This window comes from Talpa europaea (genome assembly GCF_964194135.1).
Source record: "Talpa europaea genome assembly, chromosome: 7".
In the NCBI taxonomy this organism is placed as follows: Eukaryota; Metazoa; Chordata; class Mammalia; order Eulipotyphla; family Talpidae; genus Talpa; species Talpa europaea.
The window spans coordinates 136,006,367-136,033,452 of NC_140074.1; the positions used below are offsets into that span (position 1 = coordinate 136,006,367).

General features: G+C 68.6%; 1 protein-coding gene across 2 annotated transcripts in view; it reads left to right on the forward strand.

Moving 5' to 3' along the window:
• Positions 1-22,791, forward strand: part of RPTOR (regulatory associated protein of MTOR complex 1) — a gene marked incomplete at both ends in the record, with an annotated part of 116,435 nt that extends 93,644 nt beyond the window's left edge. For both annotated transcript variants that reach the window (XM_084238929.1, XM_084238930.1), the window contains 14 exons: positions 4,759-4,877; positions 7,100-7,203; positions 7,681-7,864; positions 8,966-9,076; positions 13,725-13,830; positions 15,276-15,390; positions 16,289-16,413; positions 16,838-16,942; positions 19,075-19,181; positions 20,119-20,246; positions 21,286-21,372; positions 22,023-22,139; positions 22,308-22,437; positions 22,723-22,791. In XM_084238929.1, the coding sequence (XP_084095055.1) occupies positions 4,759-4,877; positions 7,100-7,203; positions 7,681-7,864; positions 8,966-9,076; positions 13,725-13,830; positions 15,276-15,390; positions 16,289-16,413; positions 16,838-16,942; positions 19,075-19,181; positions 20,119-20,246; positions 21,286-21,372; positions 22,023-22,139; positions 22,308-22,437; positions 22,723-22,791 (1,607 nt within the window). The remainder of the gene's footprint in view (positions 1-4,758; positions 4,878-7,099; positions 7,204-7,680; positions 7,865-8,965; positions 9,077-13,724; positions 13,831-15,275; positions 15,391-16,288; positions 16,414-16,837; positions 16,943-19,074; positions 19,182-20,118; positions 20,247-21,285; positions 21,373-22,022; positions 22,140-22,307; positions 22,438-22,722) is intronic.
• Between the last annotated feature and the right edge of the window lie 4,295 nt (positions 22,792-27,086).

A 27,086-nucleotide genomic window follows, 5' to 3' on the forward strand; every position in this document is an offset into this window, starting at 1 on the left:
CCCCTTCCCAGCTGTGGTTTTATTTATCTGATATTTTTATCTGATCTAAAAGTGTTACATTTTAATTTATCTTTTTCTTTAAAATCTACCCTTTGGGGTCTTGAATTCTTTTTTTCCTCACTGTCTCGAAGATATTTTTCTACATTTTCTATGAAATTCAGGACTGGCGTTTTCCTTTTTCTCCCTAAATAAGCATGCGCTGGATCAAGTCTCTGTGGGGAGGTTGTGGGTCCGGCGTTGTTGTCCCACGCGGGTCTCCAGCTGTCCCAGCCCCTTCCGCAGAGGCCTGTCCTTTCTCCAGCAGGTCTGGCCAGGCCCGTGATGGATAGAGCCCCCCAGGATTGGGCCAAGCGCCCAGAGAGTGGCTGGCGGGCTACAGCCCGGGCCAGGGCCTCACTTGGCGTCTTCTCCCGTTGTCCGCACCTGTCCTCTGCCCCACTCTGGGGGGCTGTCCCCTGGCAGGACGCCCTCCCAGGATGCGTGTGGCTGGAGGAGACCCCTCTTCGTAGAGTGAGCTCTCGACCGGGCCTGGGCTGGGTTCCCTTGGCCTGAGCCTCCGCGTTCTCAAGTCAGCGTGTGACTCGCGTAACGGCACGACCGCCTGGTCGAGCCACCTTGTCGTCCTCTGACTTTAGGTCGAGGTCTCTTCTGGGGCTGTGCGCTGCTGCAGGGGTGCCAGGAGGGCCCCACTTCACTCCTCACCTGTCCCCTCTTGATGTGATGCTGGCTCTAGATTTTCTGGGGATCCCTTCCGCGGGTGATGGGAGCTCCTGTCCAGTCGGTTAGGGTTTTAGTTTTCCATACGTGAAGTGAACTCACGGTGTGTCTCCCATGACCCTGCGTGTTGCCGTCCACCCCCCGCTACATGGCGGTCACAAAGCTGGGGCCTGGCCCACCCTGCTTAGCTGCCATGCCCTCACGGGGCATCCCCTGTCCTAAGTCTCTGCAAGCAAGGCCGGCCCGTGCTTCCCACCACGCCTTGCAAGCTTCTGGGGTTTGTCCGCTCTGGCCTCGTGGAGCCATGGAAGCCATGTCCATGCTGGCCTCGTGGAGCCGCAGGGGCTGTGTCTACTCTGGCCTCAGGGAACCGCGGGGGCGAGGAGGGCGTCCACTCTGGCCTCGTGGAGCCGCGGGGGGCGTGCCCGCGCCTGTTCTCTGGAGCGATCTGTGTGACACGCGTGTCTGTGTTCTCTGGCGTATGAGTGGAATTTTTCCCAGCACCCCGGGGCTAGTGGGCTTTGTGTGGATGGCCTTCGGCGCCTGGCTCCATTTCCTCAACGACCACGGCGGCGTCACGTCAGCCCTCCCTCGCGAGCGCCTTCTCGTGGGCCTGGGCCTCTGGGCAGCCCCCGCTTCAGCCAAGCTTCCTCACTCCCTTCCCAGGGTCTCCTGAGCAGCCTCACGACCTCACTCGCTGGTCTCTGTAGATTTGCCGCCTTTTTCATTTCTATTATGTTTATTTGTGTTTTCTCAATCCTGGGAGACGTTTGTTCACTTTAGTGTTTTCGAGCTCCAGCTTTGGCTTTGCTGTGTCGGTCCATTATTTACAGCTTTAGTTCACGTCCCGGTCATTTCTCTTTATTTCCTGTATGTTCTTTGGGTTTGTGCTCGTTCTTCCTCACTTCCGCAGTGGACAGTAAAGATGGCGCCCCTTCCGTCCTTCTGAGGGCATCCGCAGTGGCCCGTCACCCCTCGTCTGCATCCCCATTTGGTCGGCCCTGTCTTCACGGGTGTGGAGGTAGCCGTCAGGCCCCCCTAGGGAGTAAGAGTTGGCATGGGGTCCCTGCTAGCCAGAGGCACCCCACACCGAGAACCAGCTCAGAATCTGACCTGTCCACTGACCTTGAGAGTTGAAATCCAGGTCTGTGTGCCCGGCGGCGGGGTGCGGTGCCCCAAGTGCCCAGCAGCGGGGTGCGAGCCTCAGCTCAGCACAACTGTGTCTGGGCAGTAGGTGCTCCCAGCGGTGCACCGCAGCCCGCATGAGGCCATCCAGCCTTGGCACTGCAGGTGGAGGGTGTGAGGGCGTCTCATTGCCCGCAGGTGGACAGCCCCGGGGCCAGAGCAGGTGTACCCCCCAGGAGGAGGCCTGCTTCCTCACCCTCCCGCTCACACAGTCAGGCTCACCGGCGCTTCTAGTCTGATTCAAGTCTCTGAAAACTTGGGTGGGAAGGGTCTGGGGTGCGGCAGGTGCTGGGAGACGGGCTGAGGCCCAGTCGGCCTCGTTCAGTTCTGGCGCCCACTTTGCCTGAAGCTGCCGTGTTTAAACTTCACGGCCTGCATAGAAGCCTCACCGCATGCTCGCCTGTTTGAAGCCCATTTTTCCTTTCATTTCAACCAAAGAGCAGCAATCTCTTCAGCCACTTCCACTGACTGCTGCAAAAGAGGCTTTCCGGGAGGGCCTGTATGCCCCGCGCCAGCCCGGGGGGCCTCCCTGGCCAGACCCTCATCGGCACAGGGGCCTTGCTACGAGGCCTGCGTGCGGGCTGCACGGTGCGGGCAGGGCCCCAAGAGGCCTTGCTCACAGGGCAATACGATGGCGGGAGGGAGGCACACCCCGCCCCGGCTGGGGCTCCGGGGCTCGGGCAGCAGCTGCGGGTCTTCACTTTTGGCAGAGGAGCAGCAGGTAGCACGCACCTGCCAACTCGGGGAGGCCGGCCGGGGCCCCCGTCCCCAGGCAGGCCGGCTTCCCTGGGGCCCCTCCTGTCAGCACCCAGCCCCCCAGGTCGGCTGTAGCTTCAGGGCCTGTCACTAGAGTGTCCCGAGGGGATGGCAACAAGGCTGACAGGACATGAGACACGGGGGCGCCTGCCCACGGCCCCCAGAGGTGTCCCCGCAGGTGGCCACGGCCGGGCTGGCAGGCCCAGGTCTCCTCCCTCCCGGGGCTGGACCCAGAGGTGGCTTCAGCGCTCTGAGCAAGTTTTCCCGTGTCTTATGCAATTTAGAAAGTAGCTGCTGTTGCTGTAAAAAATAAATCCTAACACCATTAGTTACCATCTTTTATTACTTTTAGTCTAGACGTGCAGATAGGCCCTCCGCGCCTGGGGAGTCCAGCCGCGCCAGCTGCACGCCGCCGCCTCCAGTCCCTCCCCGGGGACTGCAGCTGCGCTCGGCAGGTCCAGAACGTTCCGCTTTGTAGCAGCATGTTCCACAGCGAGGCCGAGACGGGCGGTGGCGGGCCGGGAGAGACACCGCGCAGGCGGCCCCGTCCTCGGCTCACTGTGGACAGTGCGGGGCTGTGTCAGGCTCTGGCAGGAGTGGGTGCCGCGCTATCGCAGCGGAATCTTCCTCGAGGAAGCCAGCAGCAGCGCGGGAGGGAAGGCTGGGTGCAGAAGGGTTCTGACAGGCAGGACCCAGCAAATAGGGCCCCACGTCGCTGGGCTGGCGAGCAGAGCCCTGGCTGGTAGTGGGCTTCTGCCCTGGCCTGGTCCCCACCCTGCACCTCTGTCCGGGACCTCCTATGGCTCAGCCGGGAAGGGGCAGAACTGGGTCCCTCTGGGGGTCAGCACCGCTGCCGCTGCCCCGCTCCGTCTGCTGAGCCGTCTCCCACGGCGGCCTCCCGCACTGGGCGCTGGGGCGGCTCTTCCTCACCCGCCTGTGTGGATGGCCACGTGGGCGGCCCCGGGACCCCCGGGCTGCTTTATGCAGACGCCCCGCACCGGTTGGCTTCTCCAGACCTCCACGCAGCGTCTTCCCCTGGATCTGCCCTGCCTGCCAAACCCCGTCCTTGGAGCGCGGGTCCCCTTCTGGCGCACCTTCCCCCGAGCGCCCAGGACAGGGCCTGGATGGGAGCGTGCGCCGGCAGGCGCACGGCCTGTTGGACGTCTTTCCCGCTCCTGCTGTTGAACAAGCTCGCTCTTTCCAATAACCCGCCCAGCGTCCTCTCAAGTGAAAGGCCTGCAGTTGGATGCAGCAGAGGCAGCTGTCCCCCGGCCCACACTCCCTGGGGGCAGGAGAGGGGGCGGTGCCCAAGCTCCGGCGCTGCCCCTCCCTGCCGCCCCTCCCCGCCGCTGCCTGTGCAGCCGTGTCCTCTCCCAGGTTGCCCTCAGCCCTCCGGGACCCAGCCTGGTGCTGACCCTGCTCCCTGGCCCCGGGCACCCTGGCTGTCCCTGGCAGGTGCTCAGCCCGCCGCTGACCCTCCCTTTGGTCTGAGCCCTCACGTCTGCTGGGGCCTGTGATTAGGCTGTCCAGTTCTGGTCAGCTCTTCTCCAGCCACTCCCCCTGCATCTGGTTGCTGTTGGCGCTGCTGACCTTCCCTCCTGGAAGGTGTTTTCCAGGGCGCATCCCACCCCCAGGAAACCCTCTGCTGCGCCTCTTCCGTGGGGCCCACGGCCCCTCCTCTTCCCATACCAGCTGCTGTCACAGGCTGCGGGAGGGCTGCAGTCAGGGCACTCACAGCCCTCGGGGACTCCTGGGATCTGGGGGTGGCATGGCATGTGGCGTGTGGGCCAGGCCAGCAGTGAGGTATGGCATGGCCTCGTCCCACTGCGCCACTCCCAGGGACGAGGACCTCTGGTGTCTCAGCACGGACCCAGAGGGAAGGCCTGCCCTGGCTGCTTTCCAGCAGGGGGGGCCATGAGGCCCAGCCTGCGTACCTGCAGGGGACCTGGCCCTGGGCTCGTTGCCAGAGTAGCCAGGCGGGTGCTGGCCCAGCTCTGGGCACCCCAGGTGGGCAGGTGGGGCTTCGGGACAGGCAGCGGGCGGCAGCTGCGCAGTGCAGTGGCGCGGCGCGGCTGCTGGAGCCTCCTGTCTCTCTCCTAGGAGTCTCTTTCAACAGCGTCTACACTCAGATCTGGCGCGTTCTCCTGCACCTGGCGGCAGACCCCTACCCAGACGTGTCCGATTTGGCCATGAGGGTGCTCAACAGCATCGCCTACAAGGTGGGTGCAGGCCGCAGGGGCCGGCCAGCACAGCCCTGCACGGGTGGGCTGTGGGATCTCCCCCAAGTGGCGGGACTTTTGGGGGCACCCGCAGTCCCGGGGTCTGCATGACCCGGCCGCCCCCGCTCGATCGGCGTCACTGCTGTGGCCACCCCACCACCGGGCTCCGCACACCTGCTCTTACCATCAGTGTGTCTCTTTGCTGACTTGGTGTTTGATTCTCCTGATTCTAGAAGCGTCAGTCACAGGTTTTAGTCCTGTCTGCTGGGGGCTGTACCCCTCCCCCAGCCCCTCTCTCTAGCTCTAGGCATGTTCAGCCTGTGTTTGGGGGGGCTCGTCCTGCCTGGTGATTTCACCCCACACTCGCATGAGCTCAAGGACACGGCCCCTGCTGCCCACAGGGGCCCCTCCCTTGCAGACCACACCACTTGGCGCCCCCAGCTCCCTCTGCTGCTGCAGAGACCACCGGGGTGCCCGGGGCCTCCCCATACACCCACAGCCTGGGACGGCCGGGCAGCCCCTGCGGAGCACGGCCCCGCGTGGCGCCGGGGTCCGGGAGCAGCGGCTTCCTTCTCCCCCGGCCCCCAGCAGTGGGCGGTACCTGGACAGCTCCGCGGTGGGTCATCTCGTGAGAGGACCCGAGTCATCCACGAGTGCATTTGGGATCATCCTGTGTTCGATCCCGCGCTCTGCGTCTCGCGCCCTCCCTGGTGCCTGCACACGCCTGCCGGGCCTGTGGGGCGCGTTCCTCCACCGAGGGGTGTCTTCTCGCCCCCGTCTGCTTTCCTGCCTGAGCCATCCCCGGCCTGCGGCTGAGACCTCAGTGTCCTCTCCCTGCGGGTCCCTGGGGCGCCAGCAGCCCCCCTTGGCCACAGCTCCGAGCCCGTGAGCCTTGTGGGTTTCGCTGACGTCTTTGCTTCAACCCCATCGGCGTCCGTCTTCCTCATCACCTCCTGCTGTTTTTCTGGAAATTTTGAGGCGGCCCGTGTTAGCCTCAGTTCCTTTCCTCCCCGGACTCCCCAGGCTTGGGGGCCTGTCTGGGGCCGGCAGGGCCTGGGCCCCTTTCGTCACTCAGAAAACGACAAGCGTCTTTCACAGACTGACGACGCTTTCTTGCCATTTTGATCTGCGAGAAGAGAATACCCGGAAGCGCCGGTATGGCTTTGCCTGTGGCGTCAGCGACCTTCTTACTGTTGGCTGCCCACGGCGTGAGAGGCCACTGTGGGCGGCCAGCCAGGCCAGGCCCCGGCTTCCCGCCTCGTCCCCCCACCCAGACAGGCCCCCCGGCAGCACAGGCCCTGTGACCGCTCGGAGCAGGAGGCAGGGAGGGAGGCCGGCCGCGGGCGGGTTGTCAGAAGAGCCGCACCCCCTCGTCAGCTCCTTCCCTCGCCATCGCTGACTGGCGGACATCCGGCTGCCAGCCTTCCGGAGAGCCCAGTTAAAGCACAGAGCGAAACCATGTCCCTCCTGGACACCAGCTCTCAGGCCAGGCAAATCTTTCTCCTGGCAAAATGTCGGGCCCGCGGACGTGGGCGGCAGCTTACCGCGGCCGCTGTCCTGTCTCCATCCACCAAGCGCCACGTCCAGAGACACTGTTGCACCTGCCCCTGAGCCGGAAGAGGAAGCAGCGGCCGGGCCGGCGTCCTTCCTGGACGCCATGGTCAGCCGCGCTCGGCCCCGTCCTGCCAGCCCGACGGGTGTGTTCCAAGCGTGTGGCCTGGGCAAGGAGAGGGCTGAGCCCCAGCCGCCACTTGTCCTGGAGGTGGCCCCTGGCTGGCCAGGCAGCACAGGGCCCAAGCCTCCAGGGGCATAACTGACTCCGCCAGCGCCCACTGGGGAGCAGCGGAGGGCAGCTGCCCACGGCCGCCCTCGTGGGAGTGTAATGGTCCTCGGCCCCTTGTGGCCTCTGGAACGAGGGCCGGGACAGCTCAGCAGAGGGGACAGGCTGAGGCGTCCCAGGAGGCTTCCTTAGAGGGGGAGGCGGAAGGCCAGGTGCCTTCCTGAGCGCCACCCCGGGGGACTCCCCGGGACCCCAAGTCCTCGTTAGCTCTCCAAGGAGGCCACCCTGGAGCCTGGCCCCCAGCTCGCAGTTTCTAGGAAAACGCAACAGCATTCTGTGTACAGGCTGACATTTGGGGACACGCCTCGCAGGAAGCCCCACAGGTGCGTGCTGTGGTGCCGTGGAGGCTGCCGCCCACGGCCCTGCTGCCCTGCTCTTTCAGGCCACCGTGAATGCCCGGCCACAGCGCATCCTCACCACGTCCTCCCTCACCCAGTCAGCGCCCGCCAGCCCCACCAACAAGGGCATCCTCATCCAGCAGGCGGGGTGAGTGCTGCCCCCTCCCCGCGCGCCTCCTCATCCTCCCGTCAAGCTTGTCCCAAAGCAGTTAGGAGCCACCAGTGCCCCCCGCACGCTGTCACCACCAGAGCTAACTGGACTGGCTTGTGGCCCCCAAGTTCTACGACTGAGGGCCAGTGCCCCTCCCCGTGGCGACCAGCAGGGCCCTCCCTCCGGCAGTGCTCATATGTGGAGCACCCTTAGGCACCCGGCCACGTCTGGGGAGCCCCGACCAGCCGGCCCCTGCCCCAGAGCTCCCACAGACGGTTCTGCACCAGCAGGCCCAGCTGGAAGGGGCCGGACTGGGCGCCCACGCTGGGTGGCTTGAAGTCACGTGGACTTGCTGGCAGGGGCGGCCTAGCTGGTGGCCCGGATATGCTCCTGAGGGCTGGTGTGGGAGCCCAGGTTGCTCAGAGTTTCCTTTTGGGGTAACCCAGTATCTCTCCCCCGCCCGTCCGATGGCAGAGGCTCCCCGCCAACATCCAGCGCCAGCAGCTCCAGCCTGACCAACGACGTGGCCAAGCAGCCGGTCAGCCGGGACCTCCCTGCAGGCCGACCAGGCACCGCCGGGCCCGCAGGGGTGCAGTACACCCCCCACTCCCACCAGTTCCCCCGGACACGGAAGATGTTTGACAAGGGCCCTGACCAGGTATGGACAGGGCTGTGTTGTGGGGGCGGGCAGCAAGGACCAAGCCGGGCAAGAGGCAGGCCTCAGCGCCAGGGGTTCTGCCAGGCCCACAGACCTCATGGCATGCCCAGCGAAGGTGCCGTCCCACGTGGGCAGGGCCCTCCTGTCCGCAGCCCCGCTTAGGCCGTCACCGGGCGTGCTCTGCTGCCCCTTTCCCAGCAGAGGCCACTGCCGCCACAGTGGGGCTCATCGTGACCAGTGGTTTGTTTCTCCATAAACACCCCTTCAGGCTGCTTGCGGCCTCTGCCCTGGGTGGTAGGAGGAGTTTCAGGAGGGGCTGCCTGGCACCTGCCTGAGGCCCTCGAAGTACGGGGAGCCAGCATGCCCCGGGCCTGCACCACCTTGTCTGGACAGCGCCTGGGCTGCAGAGTCTGGAGGCAGCTCGGGATGCCCCCAGGGCCGCGCTGCCCAGTGCCTCAGCTCAGTGCCCTCACAAGCTCCGGAGATGTCTTCAGAGGAGGCCTGTGGGAATAGGGTGTCACCTTGCTTGCCAGCACCCACTTTACTGCCCGGGTGGCCATGCAGCAGGACCGCCTGCCCCACCCAGGGTAGGCTCAGTTGCCTGGCTGGACGCTGGCGCAGGCAGCAGGAACAGGGTGTCACTGCCCCGGGCCAGGACCCCTACAACAGGAGGCTCGTGGCTCTCCCGGCAGGAGTTGGGTCCCTGTACCGCGGCCCCTCTGGGATTGTCCCCCGGGGGCTGCCCCAATGAGGGGCTCCTGGTGCTGGCCACGTGACACGCCGGCAGTGGCGCCCCAGGTCCAGCCTGGGAACCAGCTGAGAGCACACTGTGCGCTGGTGCCATCAGGCCTGGGCCTGCGCCCTCTCGGGAGCCTGGGGGGCCAGCGGCAGCAGCACTGCCGTGCTGGGCTCCCAGGACTTGTGGCCCCGAGGCAGGCGGCAGACGCCCCAGGCAGGTGAGCTGGGCCGGGCCCCCTCCCTCGGGCTCCAGGAGCCCCTCATCACCAGGACGCGAGGTCACCGTGGCCTCTCGCCTCTTGCAAGCTCGTCGTTGGCCGTGAGGGCCTCACTTTGTTCCCCTCCTCTCCAAACGCCCGGAAGACGGCTGAGGACCCCGATGATGCCGCGGGACACAAGGGCTTCGTTTCCGCCGCGCTGCAGACGGGGTTCTGCGACTGGAGCGCCCGGTACTTCGCCCAGCCCGTCATGAAGGTAGAGTGCGTCCCCTCTGGGGGAGGCAGCATCCCCTCGGGCCTGCAGGGTCTCCTCCAGCGCCCCCCCGCCAGTCCTCTGGCCTCAGGCCTGGCCATCTGCCCCTCTCTGCTCTGAGGTCACCGTGCAGGCCCCGTCCCGGCCACTCTGCTCCTTCCACCCGGCCTGGCCTGCCCCACCTCTGGGCTCCCATGCGGCCACCCCCCAGCACAGGCTGGCGCCACGTCCCTGTCACGGTGGCTGCCGTGGGCAGTTACAATAAAGCAGCAGGGGTCGGCCTCGCTTACCTGCCCGCCCTCTCGAGGCTGCCTGCCCTTCCGGGCCTCTAAATGTGTTGCCGGCCCGCATTGGCCTCGTGTCCCCGTGAGGACAGCTCGAGGCCTGTGCCTCCGCCCCCGGGCCTGCACCTGGCTGGGCTGGTGGACAAGGGGCTCCAGCTCTCTGAGGTCCCATCCCCTGGGCTGCTTCTAGTGCATTCTGGCTTGTTCCTCGAGAGGCTGTTGGGTCCGGTTCTGCAGTCACGAGGGGCACATGTCCCGTGTCAGCAGGTGACGGGGGCTCATATTCAGCCCCATATAGCGTGAGGCACGATTAGAGACCTTCCCCCGCAGAGGCGCCGTCAGGCTGCCCCAGGCGAGCCCCGTGGAAAGTGTGGAGAGCCCGCCGCAGCGTTTCTCCCCCGCCCGCCCCACGAGTGCACCTGAGTCCGTGAAAACGCCTCGTCGCTGGTGCCTGAGCTGGGAACAGGCTGCTAGTGGCTGAGCCCTCTGTGAAAAAGGCGCTAACAGGTGTCAAGGGGCCTGACTTTTCCAGAGCGCAGTTTGGTCACAGGTGCCGAAGCCGTATCCCACCCTTTGGCTACAATGTTAAGAAGCACCGCCAGGGCTGCGGGGCTGCCTGTCGCCCCCAACAGCGAGAGCCGAGATCGGCCAAAACGCCCGCCCTGGAGAGGCTGAGAAGTTGTGCAATACTTGCTGCATCACTGGCACTATTAAGGCTGAGCCCTGAAATGAACGCCACAGGACATGCGTGTGACGAGCGTGTCAGCGTGGACGCAGAGCAGGGTGGGCATGCTCCAGGCGTGCCCTGTGCGCTGAGGCCTGCAAGGCAGGGAGCAGGCCCGGCGCACCGGCCCTGCGGGCGCCACACTGGTCTTCCCTCTGCTTGCTGTCTCCTCCAGCCCCTCTCTGGCAGAAAACCACGCCTGTGCGGTCACGCCCATGGGCCGGGTCAAGGCCAAGTCAAGGCCACGGAGCAGGCGCGGGGCGGAGCTCAGGTTGCTCGCCGGTGGCATTTCTTTAACCGCAGCCTTGTGCCTGCCAGGCTGTCCCTGTGGGCACCTTGGTGTGGCGACGAGCAGCCTGAAAAACACCTCCGTGACCTGCCCGCAGTGCTGGAGTGGCAGCCGCGTCCAAAGCACTCTATTTTTTTTTTTTTTTTTTTTTTTTTTTTTTTTTTTTTTTTTTTAATTTTATAGAGGCATGTTTATTTATTTATTTGTTTGTTTGTTTGTTTTGTTTATACATGCACTGGGTACAGTCAGAAGCGCGGGAGGGTGAGAGAATTCACCAGAGCCAGAGCGAGGAGCAGAGCAGGCAGAATGAAGTACACTGCTGAGGGGAGCAGCGGGCCGCGGGCGAGGTCTGCGTGCCATGTGGGACCCTCCTCTGGTGGCCGGGGAGCAGCCGGGGATCGAACTGGCGCTGCAGAGGCTGCGGGCAGCTTCGCAACCCAGCGCTCATCCGCTGCGCCACCAGGGAGGCCCCCAAAGCACTCTAAACGCTTGAGTCTCCCCCAGGGACCAGCTTCCTGTGCTGAGCACCAGCGCTCCGACGGGGTGAGGGGCCTGCCCCAGAGCCTGCTGGGGAGCAAAGTCCCCGAGGCGGCGAGTCCAGGCTGGGGCCGAGGTCTGCGGGTGCGTCCTTCTCGCTAGTGTGTCCCCGGCGCCCTGGCTGAGCTGCGCCAACACCCTCCCCCACTCGCCCCACGGCCCCCGGGGTCTCTGAGAATCCCGCAGAGCATCCCGCCTGCCGCCTGTCGGGGGAGACAGCATGCCTGTGTGTGTGCGCGTCTGTGCGTGTGTGTGCGCGCACACATGAGCGTGCAGGGGCTGCACTGGGCGTCCCTGACACCAGATGCTGTGGCTCCAGGAGCTTCTGTCAGCACCGGGCGGTGTCCGGGGCCCATCAATCACTCGCGCAGTCACACCTGGGAAGCAGAGACGGGGCTGTCCTTTTTGCTTCACGTGCTTCTGGGTAGCCTTAATTTCTTAGAAAAGCAGCTGTTAGCCTTGTGACGGCGAGCAGAGCGTGTCGTTCCGGACACGAGAGCCTTGACAGCCTGTGCCTGACGGTGCAGGGGTGTGCGAGGGGCGAGTGTTGGGGTGAGCATGCGAGGTGAGTGTGAAGGGGTGATCAGGAGACCGTGGGAGGGGCTGGGCTGGCCCTGCACGCCCGTACACAATCACACCAGTGCGGTCCTTTATAAAGTGTGTTATTAAAACCAGAATGGAGGAAGAAGCTGAGCGTCGGCGCCATAGGCGCCAGCTGGGCCGCAGGGCCTGTGTCGCCGGGACCACACTGGGGCCAGGCAGCCGTTTCCTGCGGCCCCAGGTGGGCTCCAGGGCTGACGTTCTGGGCCTGCTGTGGCAGCGACACCGGGCTTGACGGCCTCGTGCATGGAGCTCAGCAGGCGGGGCCCGGACTGTGGTGGCCGCACCCTCAGTCTCCCGCGCCTTGAGGGGAGACCTGGTGCCTGGCCCGCTAGGATTCTGAAGTGGACACTCCCACGGCTCTCAGGGATGCCTGGAGGACAGCGGGTGGCCAGGAGGACAGCGGGTGGCCAGGACAGCAGGAGGGCCCGCTGCCGGAGGAAGCAGCACTGGCTTGGGGGACAGCCGTGAGAGCACCGACCAGCTCGGGGGGAGCGGAGGCCCGAGCCCTGGAGCACGCGGCCTCCACCAGGCCCTGCTCAGCTGCAACCAGCCAGGGACGCAGGTGACGTCGTCTCTAAACATCCTTCAAACACAGAAGACCACGTGGAGACGGCAGCCCCCGCCCCGCGCGCCCCCTGGCGTCAGCGCCGCCGGCTGATCGTCTTTGCAGAAATGGACTCGCTGAGACTGAAGTCAAGAGGGACACTCCAGGGCCCAGGTGAGCACAAGAGAGTCGGGCCCATGAGATCCTGGCCCAGGGGAGTGGCTCGCCCCGGCGGTGGGGCTCAAGAAGGCTGCGCCGGTTGAGCCCGGGCCAGTGATGGGCACGGACAGGCGTGTGGACGACGGCTCCAGAACCCGCCCTCGATGCCGGGGCCCCGCCCCTCGGCCGCTAAGGTGAAGCAGCAAATGCCCCGGGAGACTAAGCTGCCGGAGGTCACCCGGGGCTCAGAGGGGAGCTGGAACAGTCGCCCCAGGAACCTTCCAGCCAAGGAGAAGCTGCGGAAGGAGCAGGCCCGTCTGCACCAGCCCCGCAGGAACGAGGCGCCGGGCACAGGCACGCCGAGGCCAGGAACGACGCGTCCTCAGTGGTCAGCATGGGATGGACCAGTGTCCGGCGATGCACTGGGGCCGGGAGCCTAGCCCAGGTCGACTCAGCTGTTCCCTCAGCCCTGACTCAGCCAGAGGAGAGCCGTGTGTGAGCGCCGCAAACCACAAAGCACGTGGCAGAATCCAGCAGCCACTCGTGATGGAAACCACCACGAACAAGGGGCAAAAGGACCCACCGACCCTTGCCAAGGGCCCTGCAAGGGCCTCCAGCGAACGTTGTCCTCCCTGGCAAGGCGGGGGATGTTTCTCTAAAATCGGGATCCACCAGCAATTCCACTCCTAGGGATCTACCCAAAGGACGCAGAACCTGCACCCCTCTGTTTATGGCAGCACCATTTACAATAGGTAAGCTGTGGAGACAACCAAATGCCCGAAAATAGATGCTGGATCAAGAAGATGTGGTCCATGCACACGATGGAATGTTACTCAGCCATCGAGAAAGATAAACTCATGCCAGTTGCCGCAACATGGATGGAACCAGAAGGGATCATGCTCAGCGACATAAGCCAGAAAGAAAAAGAAAAATACCGGACGGTCTCACTTCCAGGAGGAGTGTGGAGGATCCAGTTAAGGAGCCAGGAAAAAGGAAGTCATCATACTGAAGCAAAGACCCAAGTCACCAGGTGACTGTAAGCAGAGCCGTCCTCAGGGGAGGCGCGCAGGGACCGCGGTGACGGTCGCGGGTGAATGGGGGTGGGAATTCCACGGGACTAACCCGAGACCGAAAGGCACACATTGTACAAAAATGAAAACTCGTGTGAAAAATATATGAAATAAAATAATAATAAAAAATAAAATACAATCGGGATAGAGCGGGGCTGTCGCTCAGGGCTGCTGCCTACAGACCCGGCAGCGGCGGGCGCGGGACACGCACCACGCGCGGGGCTGGCCTTTCCGCGCCGTCTGATTTCGGCTCTGGCCGCAAGCCGCACCCCGCCAGGGGACCGGGTGCCTCTGTCCCCGAAAGCAGGGGCGGAGCAGGGGGGATGGTGGCCGGGCGCGGCCGGCCCGGAGAGCCCGCGTCTGCGGCCAGGAGGAGGCATGTTCGTCGGCAAATGGTTGTTTTCAGTGGCTCGGCGTAACCTGCTGTCTCTGTTGCTGAAGATCCCGGAGGAGCACGACCTGGAGAGTCAGATCCGCAAGGAGCGGGAGTGGCGCTTCCTGCGAAACACGCGAGTCCGGAAGCAGGCGCAGCAGGCCATCCAGAAGGGTGAGCCCCAGGGGAGGCGGGAAGGGCCCCAGCGCCCCGGGCCAGCCCTGGCAGGTGGGGGGAGCCTGGGCGGCCTGCCCTCCAGGGCCCTGCGGGGAAGGCCCCGGTGCTGGGCGGGACCGTGACTTCTTGGGAGCGGCCCCAGCCCTCGGTCGGTTGTAGGACGGGAGCGCGAGCTCGCTTCCAGCAGCCTCGCTGAAGCGCCAGCCTCTCCTGTCCCCTCCCCGGGCTGGGCTGGCACGGAAGACGGGCTTCTGCCCTGGGCGCTGGCCCCCCCAGTTCCAAGCGCACAGTTGTCAGGGGTCTCCCCTCCTCCTGAGCCTCGCCACCCCCCCGCACCCCAGGACGGGCCCGCGGCTGCCCCGCTGGGCTATAAGGTATAGCCCAGTGAACCACTGATTGACGGTCCCGTAAAATCCCGGTGTCGTTGAAGTTGGTCAGCCTGGCCCGTCCTCTGCCGCTCACTCCTTCGCCCCTGGAGAGCTCCGGTGCCTCCTAGACGGTCCTGAGCACGTCCTCCCAGCCTGGGCGTCTCAGGCCCCTGTGAGGTGCCGTGGGCACTTATGCTTCTGACCGTGAGCTGAGGGCAGCTGCATGGAGGCCCTGCCTGCGCCTGCGGCCTGGGACGCTGCTGAGTGTGCCGCCTGGGCCCTTTTCTGGGCGTCTGCCCAGGTTCCCGCGGAAGGCTGGGGCAGGGCTGCCACACACACGGCCAGTCGTCCACCTAGGGGGCTGCGCGAGAGCTGCGCTGGCCGGCCTTCGGGTCAGCACTGAGCCAGGAGTGGTCACAGCCGGACGCTCGAGAAGCAGCAGCTCCACTGCACCCGTGCACGGGTGGTGGTGGGGGGGGGCCCTGCAGGGTCTGCATCTGGACTCGGGGCGCCCTCCTCAGTGCAGCCGCGCTGAGCATCGGGCCCGCGTGGGCTCTCTGAGACCCTGTGTGAGGGCAGGCTGGAGGGCGGGCCCTGTGCCAGCCACCCCAGCCAGCCTCAGTGCCCAGGGGCGTGGCTACCCTGGCGGCAGGCTCACCCAGCGCCAGCAGGGACGGGCCAGGGCCATGGCACGGTGGGCACTCCCGAAGCCCACCTGCCGCCACCCCAGCCACGTGCTCTCTGGCCACACGTGAGCCACGGCGCCGCCCCTCCCGACTGCGAGCCTCAACCTGTGCCCCCCTGAGCCGCCTGACCGTGGCGCACCCTATGCGCGCGCGCCCCAGGGCCCATGCACCCCTGCACTGCCGTGGTGGTGGACAGGTGGCGGGCCTCAGTGGACACGCGCCATGTGCAGCTGGCCAAGCCGTGGGGCCCGGGGATCAGGGAGCACCTGGTCACGCACCCCTCCCGCCTCCTTCATCCCCTTGGCACCCGAGCACGAGGTGCTGGTGCCCCCTGGGGCCACCCCACTGGCCTCCTGGCCCTTAGCTGCCCGGTGGGCTCTCTCCGCAGGCATCACGAGGCTGGACGACCAGATCTTTCTCAACAGGAACCCCGGCGTCCCCTCCGTGGTCAAGTTTCACCCCTTCACGCCGTGCGTGGCCGTGGCTGATAAGGACAGCATCTGGTGCGTGTGCCCCCCAGTGCCACCGTGAGGGAGGGTCTCTGGTGCCGGCCCCTGCGGAGGCCAGTGTGCGGGGGCGGCACAGCACAACGAGCACCGCGCCGGACACATAACCCGCCCCTGCCCTCAGCAGCCAGGGCCGCCACGGGGCCTCACCCCTCTTGCTTGCGCCTCATTTTCTTATTGTGGCAAAATACACAACAGAGACGCTTCCAGGGCTATTTGTTGGGTGGTTGGTTTGAGTAGAACTGGGGTGCAGGCCGGAGGGCAGGGGTGAGAGGACTCCCCAGAGACAGAGCGGGGAGCAGAACAGGCAGATCCACTGAAATCCACGGCTGAGGGGAGCAGCGGGGAGACAGGAGAGGTCTGCTGCGCCCTATGGGTTGCTCCCTGGCCAGGGATCAGACCTAGGCCTCAGCGGTGACAGCCTGAGCCTGACCCCGGGCCACAGGGAGGCCCAGAAGTTTCCACTTTAAGTGCATGATTCTGTGGCACTAAGCCCATCCCTGGGGTTGTGCGGCCTCCCCCCCGTGTCTCCAGAGCCCCCATCCTCCCACACCAGGCTTTGTCCCCGTGGGACCCCCACCCCCTCTCTGCAGAGAGGACCCCTTGGGGGCCCTCAGGCAGGTGTGGCCTGCTTCTCCCACTTGGTATCGTGTCCTCAAGGGTCCTCCACACGTGGCTGGACCTCCCCTTTCCAGGCCGGCTAGCAGTCCCCCCGGCGTGCACGTGCCTTGGCCCCCACCCCCGGCAGGCCCTGGTTCTCCCTCTGGTCCTCCCCCCACGCCATCCCCGCTGCCCCTCCCGTCCCTGGCGGAGGCTGTCCTGGGTGTGGGCGGGTCTCCGTGGGCTCGTCTGAGCTCGCCCGGCTGCGGGGAGCCTGACGTCTGTGTCCCCTCAGTTTCTGGGACTGGGAGAAAGGGGAGAAGCTGGACCACTTCCACAACGGAAACCCGCGGTACACCAGGGTCACCGCCATGGAGTACCTCAACGGCCAGGACTGCTCGCTCCTGCTCACGGCCACAGGTGAGTGGCGCTGGCCCTGGCCTCTGCTGCCCTCGGCGCCCAGGTTCCCGGGCAGAGGCCGCGCCCGGCGCTCACCTAGGACGCTCCGCGCCAGAAGGCACTGCGGCCTCGTCCCCTCCGCGGGCCAGGCGAGGGCAGGCTGAGCGACCGTGGAGGGCAGGGAAGAGGCTCCCCCGACACCCCCCGGCCACCCACCCCCCGACTCAGCCCGCAGGGGTGCTGAGACGGCCGCCCTGCCGGCTCCCGCCCCTCCCTCGGCGTCCGGCCTGAAGTGTCACCATGTCCCCTCCCGCCGAGTGGTTTTCTGAGCGCTCACCCTGGGCCCTGAGGCCGGCGGGAGGGAGGCGCCCCCTGTGCTGCCACGGCCGGGCCGGCCCACCCTGACAGCGCGGCCAGCGCCAACCTCCCCCTCCCCTCTCCCAAGACGATGGCGCCATCAGGGTCTGGAAGAATTTCGCTGACTTGGAGAAGAATCCAGAGATGGTGACGGCCTGGCAGGGGCTCTCGGACATGCTGCCGACCACCCGAGGTGGGTCCCTGGCGCCTCCCCAGGGCTGGGGGCTCGGGCCCGGCCCCCCCAGCTCACTTCGGCTTCCCTGGAGTCGTGCGCCCGCAGCTTCCCCGCGCATCATGAAGGCCCTTCCCCTCGGGCAGGAGACACCGAGGCGGGTGGGGGTGGGCCGAGGGGCGCGCAGGTGCGTCCAGGCAGGGGGGCAGGTGAGTGGTGGCCGCAGGGCAGCAGGCCCAGCGAGTGGCCAGCCCGCGGCAGGTCCCTGCTGCGCAGCTGTGAAGGGGCGCCCTCCCTCGGCCGGCCCGGGCTGCTCTGCACGCTCGTCCACCCTCAGCTGCTCGGTGTGAGTCTGGCACGTCCCTCTCCCTGCGTCCCAGCACCCGGGGGAGGCTCAGAGGGCAGAGCTGCAGCCAAAGCCCCCCTGGAGCAGGCAGAAGCCCACCTCCCCGCAGCCCCGCCGCTCGCCCCCCGCCGGCACTCAGCTCCCCGGGCAGCGGACACCTGCAGGCTGATTTCCGTCACCTTCTGGCCGTGGGGCTTCCTACTCCTCTCCAGCAGCTGACCTGCCCCAGGCCTGAGGGTGGCCCTCGGAGCCCCCGTTCGAAGGAGGCCAGCTGAGGTCAGGGCCGCCCTGGGTCAGGTCCTGTGGCGCGTGTGCAGGCGTGTGTGTGAGTGAGCCAGCGGGTGCGGTTCCGGAAGACGAGAGGGGTCTTGCCTCTAACTATTCCCAGAAGCTCTTCAGGGAAGAGAGGGTGCAGGTGGGGGCGTCGAGAGGAGGGGGGTGTTGGGGCGTCCGCCTGGGAGGAGAGGAAGCCGAGGGGTGGGCAGCAAGCACCCCAGCAGGATACCACTGGGGGGCCCTGCCCTCTGCAGCCCATTGAGGCACCCGAGGTTCGGGTGCTGGGGTGCTGCCGGACCGCCCAGCCCCACCGAGGGGGCTACTGTGGGGGTGTTTCTTACCCCTGCCCCGGCCACCGTCCCCTCACCCCCGCGGCGTCCCCGGAGAGCCCGCTGGCGCGGGCAGGGCTTGGCACATCACTCTCAGCCGCCAGCTGGCGCCTCCTGGGCCTCGCGGCCCGGCCAGGACGATTGAGCAAAAAGAAAGATGTGGGAGGGAGAGGGAGCCTGGGAGACCCCCGCTCTGCGGATGGTGGGGGCCCCAGAGGGGGCGCCCGGGAAGGGAAGGGCCCAGGAGCCGGCTTCCCGCGGGCCGCCCAGCGGGGCCTCCTGCGGGGGCTGAGGCTGGGGAGCACCGTGTGGGCAGGTCCCCTGCACGCCCATCCAGGCGGCCGCCCGCCACCCGCTGGCCCCCCTCGCCGTGCAGGGCCTCTTGAGGAGCCTGGGGCAGGCGCCGTGTCTCCCCCTCGCCCCCCAACGCGCAGTGTCCCCGCAGGGCTCCTGGGCGAAGGGCCGGGCGCTCCCTGAGCCCGCCTCCCGCGGGCCCCACACAGGGGCGCTGGCCGCCTGCTAACACCTGCCGGGAGGGAGGCCCCCGTGTGCCCGCGCTCCCGTGCCCGCGCTCTGGGGGTCGGACGCGGGTCCAACCTCAGCCCGGCGACCCGCTGGGGGGGGGGGGAGGCCGCGCTGCCCGCACCCGGCCGTCCCCCAGGAAGCGAGCGGGGGCGTCCGTGATAATGCCCGCGGGACCCCAGGCCCCAGAGGGCGAGCGCGGACCCCGCCCCTCCGGTCCAGAGCCGAGGCCCGCTGCGGCCAGCGCCGTCCCTGGTGGCGGTCTGGCCCGGCGGCTGAGCCGAGGGGCGGGCGCGGCGTCCCGGACACCAGGCTCGGAGGCCGGGTGCTGTGTGGCTCTCCCCTCCCAGCGTCCTACCCCACGACCATCCCTGCCCCCGCGCCGCCATTTAAGGGGGAAACGCCTCGCCTGAGAGGCTTCGGAGGCGGACCCCAGAGCCCACACCCAGCGCCCAGCCAGGCCGGGGTGGGAGCCCACGGGGCCAGGGCCACGCGCCCGCGCGGTCAGCTTCCGCGCCGTGGCCCCGTGCGCCGGGCTCTGGGTCCCTGTGCTGGGGGCGCGGCCGTGTCTGCCCCGCCTCTCCCCGGGGGACGCTCCTAGGGCCCCCGGGGTGGCGGGGTGCCCCTTGGGGCCGCCGGGCTGGCGGCAGCGCTGGTGGCCAGCAATGCCTGTCCCGCAGGCGCCGGGATGGTGGTGGACTGGGAGCAGGAGACCGGCCTGCTCATGAGCTCCGGCGACGTGCGCATCGTGCGGGTCTGGGACACGGACCGGGAGATGAAGGTGCAGGTGAGGCGGCTGGGGGCGCGGGGCTGCGGGGCTGCGGGGCGCTCGGCGCCCCACGTCAGTCACGGCCGACCTGCACTGCAGCGTGATCAAGCCTGTGCTCATCCTCATGTTTTCCAGTATCACTTTATCTCTGCAGATGAGGAAATATAGAAGGCGGTGGGGTGAGACTATTTTAAATTAAAATGATTAATTATTTGACTGTGCGCTTCTTAAAGTAGCTTTTATTTTCAGTTTCAGGGGAGAGAGGGAGGCCTGGGCATCCTGGAAACGTGACCAGGGCCAGGGCAGGGGCTGGAAACCTCGGTGACCCCTTTGTCCACAGCGGGGGCGAGGGGGGCAGCTCCAGAGGCCCGGGAACCCCTTCCTCCCAGTCCTGGGGGAGCAGTTCCAGGATAGAGTGAACCCCCCAGCCTCTGCCCACCTGCCCTCAGGGAAATCGAGGCAGAAAGGAGGAGGGAGCGGAGGGGCCAGCTGTGGGGTACTAGGCCCCCCCACTCTCCCCACCACCTCCACTGCCGGGATGGGCTGAGCCCTAAGCCCCACTCCCCGGAGCTCGGGGCCCCCAAGGCCCATCCTGTCTCTGCTGCCCGCCAGGAGGGAGGGAGAGGTGGTTTATGAGCAGTGGAGCCCGGGGACCCTCCCCCCGGCTAATTGGGGGCCTTAGGAGGGAGCTACCGGGACGCCTCCCTGGAAGTGCGCGCCGCGCCGTCTGCCTCCGAGGGAAGCGGGAGGCTGCAGGCAGCTCCCCCGGGGCCAGGGCCTCTGGTAGCGTCTGCCAGCTGCAGCCCCAGCTCTGCGCCCCTGCCCTCCCCACGGGGCTCAGGCCCAAGGAGCTCTGGGCTCGGGCCCTTGGAGGGTCTTCCTGGAGGCCAGGGTGTGACGGCCAGGCCCGGCGGCTGCAGAGGGCCACCGCACCTCACTGTCCGTCTGGCCCTAGGACATCCCCACGGGTGCCGACAGCTGCGTGACGAGCCTGTCCTGCGACTCCCACCGCTCCCTCATCGTGGCCGGCCTCGGCGACGGCTCCGTCCGCGTGTACGACCGGAGGATGGCGCTCAGCGAGTGGTAATGCCCGCCCCCACCCCGCCATGGCGCCAGGCCGCCTAGACACACAGCGACGCTCTAGCCCCACGGAGCGAGCCCTGAACCAGCTGTCCCTGCTCCGGGCGCACAGAGCAGCTCGTCCCCCCCAAGCCTCGGCCATAAGGTCGAAAGCAAGGGTGGCCCTGGCTGTTTCTCACCTGAACCCCAAGCCAGCCGTCTCCCGCCGCCTGTGGCCGAGCACGTGACCAGCCAGGCTGTGGTGCTGGGCACGGGCCCCTGACTGCTTCCCAGCCTGTGCTGTCGCCTCGCGGCACCTGTGACCCCAGTGCGGCCCCGGCCGCCTGCCCGGCCCCACGCGGGGAGCTCAGGCCAAGGAGCTCCTGCGCCGATGTCTGCCTATAGGGGTGGGTGAGCCCGAGACGGGCCTGGAGCAGCAGGGACGGCCTTGTTGGCGGAGGGCTGGGGGCAGCAGGGACACACAGCAGGTCTGAGCTGGGCTGGGGGCTCCCCCGCCCCCACGGGGAGGGGCTGGGCCCTGGACCCCGTTCCTGTGGGCTCCCTGCCGACAGCGAGGAGCACCCAGCAGGGTGGGGGGATGGAGGTAGGGTGATGCAGACCTGGGGTTCGGCCGCGGTGCAGTGCTAGTGCTGGGCGCCGAGCCCCCGGCCTGCGCGCGTAGAGGCGGGGCGAAGCTCAGGCTGCTGTTGTAAAGGCCTCCCTGGCCTGGCGGAGGACTCGAAAGCTGACCCGAAAGGAGCTGAGGGTCACGGAGCACCTGAGGGTGGGACTGGTCTGCACTCCTCTTCCTATGGGCAGCAGAGACAGGGGCACCTGTGGCATCCCCAGGGCCACGTCCTGGCCTGACCCATTCTGTGGGGCCTGTGTCCCCTCGGGACCTGGCCCGCTCGGCCACAGTCTGCGCCCCTGGGCCAGCCCCGTGGCTCTAGTGGGTTGGTGGCCGGGGGTGCCCGTAGCCAGGCCCCACCCCACCCTGCCCAAAGACAGCCCAGCGGGCGGCGAGGCCGCCCAGCCCGCCCCCCTGACCGTGCCCTCCCTCCAGCCGCGTCATGACGTACCGTGAGCACACGGCCTGGGTGGTGAAGGCGCACCTGCAGAAGCACCCCGAGGGCCACATCATGAGCGTCAGGTGAGGCGCCGGTGCCGGCTGGGCTCCGCCGCCACCGCTGTTTCCCTCCGGCCCGGGTGTGTCCTGGCGTTCAGACAGCTGGCACGACCGTGCTCGGGCAGCAGGAACGCGCCCCAGGCCTGGCCGGAAGGGCAGGGCCAGCCGGGGCCGGGGGAGGTCCCGGGAGCTCTGCCAGGGGGGCGGGCAGCTGCCGCGGGGGCCCTGGGCTGAGGCCGCGGTGGTTACCTGCCCGTGAACAGGCCGGCGAAGTGTGATTTACCGCCACACAGCCGCGCGCCTCCAAGGGCTTCCCCCGCTTGTAATGGGGAGCAGAACACAGCGCTCCCGAGGGGACGCCTCCCGGGGTGGGGGCAGCCGGGCCAGGGTGGAGGGCGGCGGGGGGGGGGGGGGGGGGCTGGCCGCGGTCCCCAGCGCGGAATCTAATCTCCGGGACTGGAAATGAAGCAGATCACTCACGCCCTCCCCCGCGCCTGCCCTGCGGCGGCAGCTCCCGGCTTCTGGCCTTGGGTGGGCAGCTCTGCTGGTGGGGGCAGTGCTGGGGGGGGTACGCGGGGGCTCAGCCCGCCCTGCAGCGTGTGTGCGGACGGCAATGCCCCCACGGCCGTCCCCCGGGCGGGCAGCACCCCCCAGCCTCACGGCGTCTCTCGCAGCGTCAATGGGGACGTGCGCGTCTTCGACCCGCGGATGCCGGAGTCGGTGAACGTGCTGCAGATCGTGAAGGGGCTCACGGCCCTGGACATCCACCCCCAGGCCAACCTGATCGCGTGGTAGGCGCCCGCTCCCCCAGGAAGGAGGCTGGCCCGGGGCTGGGCGCGACCTCGCTGGGGTGGGGGAGGGTCCGGGCGTCCCCCACAGCGCCGGGGCCTGCTGCGGCCTCCGCCGGCCCGTCCTCCCGGGAAGGGAGGAGGCGCTCAGGGCAGACCTCCCGCCCCCAGCGGCTCCATGAACCAGTTCACGGCCATCTACAGCGGGAGCGGGGAGCTCATCAACCACATCAAGTACTACGACGGCTTCATGGGCCAGCGGGTCGGCGCCATCAGCTGCTTGGCCTTCCACCCACACTGGGTCTGTGTCCCCCGCCGGCCGGGGAGGGCTGGGGCGGGCCCGGCAGCCCAGAGCAGGGGAAGGGGGGTGGGGTGGGGGAAACGCCACAACCCGCCACCCAGGCCGCCTCCCGCCCCGGCTCGGCCCAGGGCCGCCGTCCCCCTGCCCTGGGAGCGGGCCGCGCGGGGAGGTACCTGGCTCTGCCCTTGCTCGTGCCCCTGCCCCGAGGGGGGGCCGGCCCTGGGCCCCAGTCTGGCGGGGCAGCGCAGGCCTTTGAACCCCGACTCACGCCCGCCTCCCCCGCAGCCGCACCTGGCCGTGGGCAGCAACGACTACTACATCTCCGTGTACTCGGTGGAGAAGCGCGCCAGATAGCGGCGCCCGGCCCGCACGCCGCCGCGAGAGCCTGCCCCGCACGGCACCGAGGGCTCGCGGAGGCCCACGCTGTCTGTCTGTCTCTCTGTGTTCCCTGCCCCGCCAGGAAGCCCGGGAAGGGGGCGGAGGCCTATGGGCGCGGCCCTGCCCGCACCTGCCCGGGGCAGCCCCTCCACCCCGGTTGTCCTGGGATCTCTAAGGGGGGAAGCACCTTCCTTTTGTCCTCCGAGCGACACGCAAGCAGCAGCTGCAGAAGGTCCCCGGTCGGAAGCCGCCTCCTGGCCTGCCGCCGGGGCGACGGCTGCTGGACACGCCGGCTGTGAGCGCGTGGAGGCCTCCTGGCCCTGGCACCCCACCCCCACCCCCGGGCTGCCCTCGGACGTTCCCACCAGCTGGCGGAGGCTGTGGCTTCGCGGGGCCCGGGAGGCGTCCAGCCGCGGCCCCGGCCATCTCTGGCCAACTTGGCTCAACGGTTAGCCCAGGCCGTCCCTCCCCCGCGCAGGCGAGACCTTCGTGCTGAGTTTGGGGCCCCCGCACATCCCGCCAGCAGGAGGGGGAGGCACTGGACGCTGGGCCCCCGCCTCAGGCCGGGCTCTGCTGGAGCTGCCTTCCCCGCAGGTGCCACGGGCACGACCCCCACACATGGCGCACATGCGTGTGCGCACCGGGTCTTCCATCAAATGTGCAGGCAAGGGCGTACACGCGTGTGCCGGCCTCCCCAGGCGCGGGCTCGGCGAGGTGCAGCTCCTGGGTGGCCTCCACAGCCTCCCGCGGGGTACAGCGGAGCGCCGGGGCGCAGCCGGCGGAGCAGCTCCTGGGAGCGCAGCGGGCATGTCTGCGCCGGTCGGCGTGGCCGGAGCCGGAGGACAGTGCACCCGGGAAGGATCCGGAGGGTGTGCTGAGAGCCTGGGGACCGGCACCCACAATGATGATATTCTGGAAAACATTTTCCACTTCTCTTGGGAATCAGGATTATCCAGAGAAGTGACGGGCCCTGCTGAGTCTGCCGGCAGCGGGGTGTGTGCGGACGCCGCGGCGGAGGCCTGGCCCGGGTGCAGACCGTGGCTGGTCCCAGATCTTGCGAGGGACTGGACGGGGCGGGCCGAGGGGGTGGCCTTCTGCCCACAGGACGTGCTGCCCCTGGGGAAGGTCCTGGGGTGGGGCCCGGAGCCCGCGCCAGCCTCTTGGCTGGGTGGCAGAGTGGGCTCCGGAGAGCTGCAGGAGGCCCCGCTCCCACCGTCACCCGTCAGCCCTGCGCCCACTCCAGCCAGTGACGCCGGAACCTTCTGGAAGTGGCCAGAGCTGACTCAGGGAGGGCTCCGCCGCAGGCTCTGGGCTAGCTCGTGGTTCTGCTTGTTTGGGTCACAGCCACGCCTGGCAGGTTCAGGGCTGGGGCCCTGCGCACCTGGGGCGTCCGGGCGGCGCCTTCCCAGCGCCTGTGGGAGCTCAATCATGAAGTGCCTGCGGCTGGAGCGAGCGCGACCCAGAGGCCGTTACCCCTATTTATTTTACCAAGAGGAGGAATGAGAAAGACGGACAAACGTGGAACCGCGACGGGAAGGAAAGGCAACGACAAGCAAGAAACTTAATAAAAAATAAGTGCAAGAGACGCGGCGCGCTTGTCTTCCGGGACCCTTGCGCTCGCTCCCCTCCCGCCGCCCCTGCCCACCAGCCCACTGACCGCCAGACCCTCCCGCCCGTCCCCCTGCGCTGCCCGCCCGCCCGCCCCTGCGCCCACAGCCGCCCGCGGGGCGAGGCGCCCGCCTGGGCACGGCCTCCCGGCGGGCTCGGGGCCCGGCTCCTGGCGCCGCGCGCTGGCCGGGTGGGCCCGCGTGGAGGCCGCCGCCGCTCGGGGTCCTGCCCGCAGCCCGGAGGCCCCGCGGGGCGCACCAGGGACCTGCCCGGAGGGCGCGGCCGGAGGGCGGGCAGCAGCGAGGGGCGCCCCCCAGCCAGCCGTGCGGGGTTTCCCCGCGGACTCGGCACCAGCACCCCACTCCACCTGCGGCCTCAGCCCTTCGCCGGCGGACCCAGCACCAGGACGGGCATCCCCGGGGCCTGCTGTGTAGACGCCGCAGGGCCCGGGCGCCCTTGGCCGCGGGGACGACCAGGCCTGGCCGGGGCAGCGGGGCGGGGCCCTGGGGGCGGGGCGGGGCCCTGGGGGCGGGGTCTGGGGCCGGCGGGGCGGGGTCTGGGGGCGGGGCGGGGCGGGGTCTGGGGCCGGCGGGGCGGGGTCTGGGGCCGGCGGGGAGGGGGCGGGGTCGGGGCGGGCCCAGCTCCGCCCGGCTCGCGGGGGGGCGGTCGCCATGGAAACCAGGGCCGCGCGCCGGAAGCCTGCGCGGACTCCCCGCCGGCGCCGACCGAGAGGGCGCCCGGGTTTCGCGCCCCGCGCCGGCGAGCGCGGCGGAGAGCGAGTTCCCCGACGAGCCTCAGTCTGCGCGTGGCGGGGCCCGCGCGCGGGACCCGAGGGACCCCGAGGGCGGCGGGGCGGGGCGGGGCCGAGGGGGGCGGGCGCCCCACGTCCGCCCGCGGCCCCCAGGCGGGCGCCCCGGGGGGGCCGGGACGGGGCTGGCGGGGTCGTCCTCGGATCCGCTCCAGCCCGCGGCGCGGCGGCCCCCGGTGACCCTCCCCGGTCTCGGGCAGGTGGGCGGGCGGGGCCGGAGGACGAGGCCCGCGAGAGCCGCTCCTGGGGCTCCTGGGGCTCCCGGGGAGGGCTGCCGGCCCAGGCGCGCACCTTCCCCTCCCCCGCACCCCTCCCTGGGGGAGACCCGAGACGCAGCTGCCCCTGCTGGCCCAGCAGACCCTCAGCGCGGACTGGGGAGGGGGGGACGGCCTCTCCGCGGCTTTGCAGAAGCTTCTGGACCCTCCGCGGGAGGCGGGGGCCGCGGGGTGGGGCCCCGAGATGCTCGCAGGGGCGTGTGCCCGAGAGCCTCAGCCCAAGGGGCCCTCTCGGGAAGACTGGCCAGCGGGTCACCCCAGGAAGGAGGGGGGCCGGAAGGGCCACCCAGGGCCTGACCAGTGCACAGGGGCCAGTCCGGGCCAGGATCCGCGGTCGGGGAAGGCAGCAGAGTCTCTGGCCCAGGCGCTGCCTGAAGTGCACACGTGGAACCACGGGGGAGGGGGGTAGAGGGGGGCGCGGGGACAGGTCTGGGGCATCAGAACCTCCTGGCAGTATCCCCTCCATGGGGCGCTCCCCAGCCTGGAGGGAGGGAGGGCGGCTGCCCAGAGCTCGCCCCAGCTCTGTGTGGGGACCCAGCCTCCCGCCGGACACCCCCGCCCCCCCAGCCTGTGCAGCGTGGCGCTGCCCCTGGCCAGAGACCAGCAGCCCCCGGAGCAGAGGCCAAGCGGGAGCAGGTGAGGGTGCAAAGACAAAGACGCCCGGCTCGCTCGCGGGAGGGGTCAGAGCCGGCAGAGCAGGGAATGGGGGCGCCAGCTCCCTGCAGGGCCCACGTGCGCCTGGGCTGCGTACCCCCGTGGCGCCCACCAGACCTGCCCTCAGGGCGGGTGAGGGCTCCATGGAGTCTCAGAACGCACCGCGGACCTGCGGGCACCAGCTCGCCAGCACCAGGGCGCACAGATGGCGCTCGCACCGACCCACACCTGCGCGGGTGCGCGGCTCCCCGGGGCCGCGGCTCGCCCGTGCGCAGGAGAAGCCCGAGCCGCAGCGCCGCCGCCGGGGCCCAAGGACGGCGCTGGGCAGCAGCCCCCACACCGGGCCTCGGCCCACAGCGGGGCACTTGCTGCAGAGGGAACCCGATGCCACACACGGGAAAAGTGTGTTTTTTCACGAAAGCCTCGTGTGCTTCAAAAGGCCTCGTGCAGGAGGAGGGGACACCCGCAGGGGCCATCCCGGGCCGCCAGCCACGCCTGCTCAAAACGGACAGAGGAGCTGGACAGACGCCCCCGAGGGCCGGCGCGGGCCAGCGGGCGCAAGGAGCAGCTTGGCGTCACCTGTCACTGGGGGACACCAGGACCCCCGGGGCGGAAGGACGGTAGCCAGCCCCCCACACCGAGGTGGCGGCCCCCAGCAGGCCGGGCCAGGGAGCCCGCGGCCCCTCCTAAGCATCTACTTGGGAACGGAAAGTGGGGTGCGGAGCATGGGGGCGCCTCAGCCCCAGGTCAGGTGGCCCGGCCCGTGGGGGTCCGCCCAGGCCTCCAGGGGCTGCTGCCCAGCGGGGGCCACCACCCAGGCCCCGTCCGCAAGCGCCCCGCCGCCCGACCCAGCCACACCACACGGCCAATGCGGGCTGGACAGTCCAGGGCCCCAGGCACAGCCCCAGCCGTGGCCCCAAGCCCAG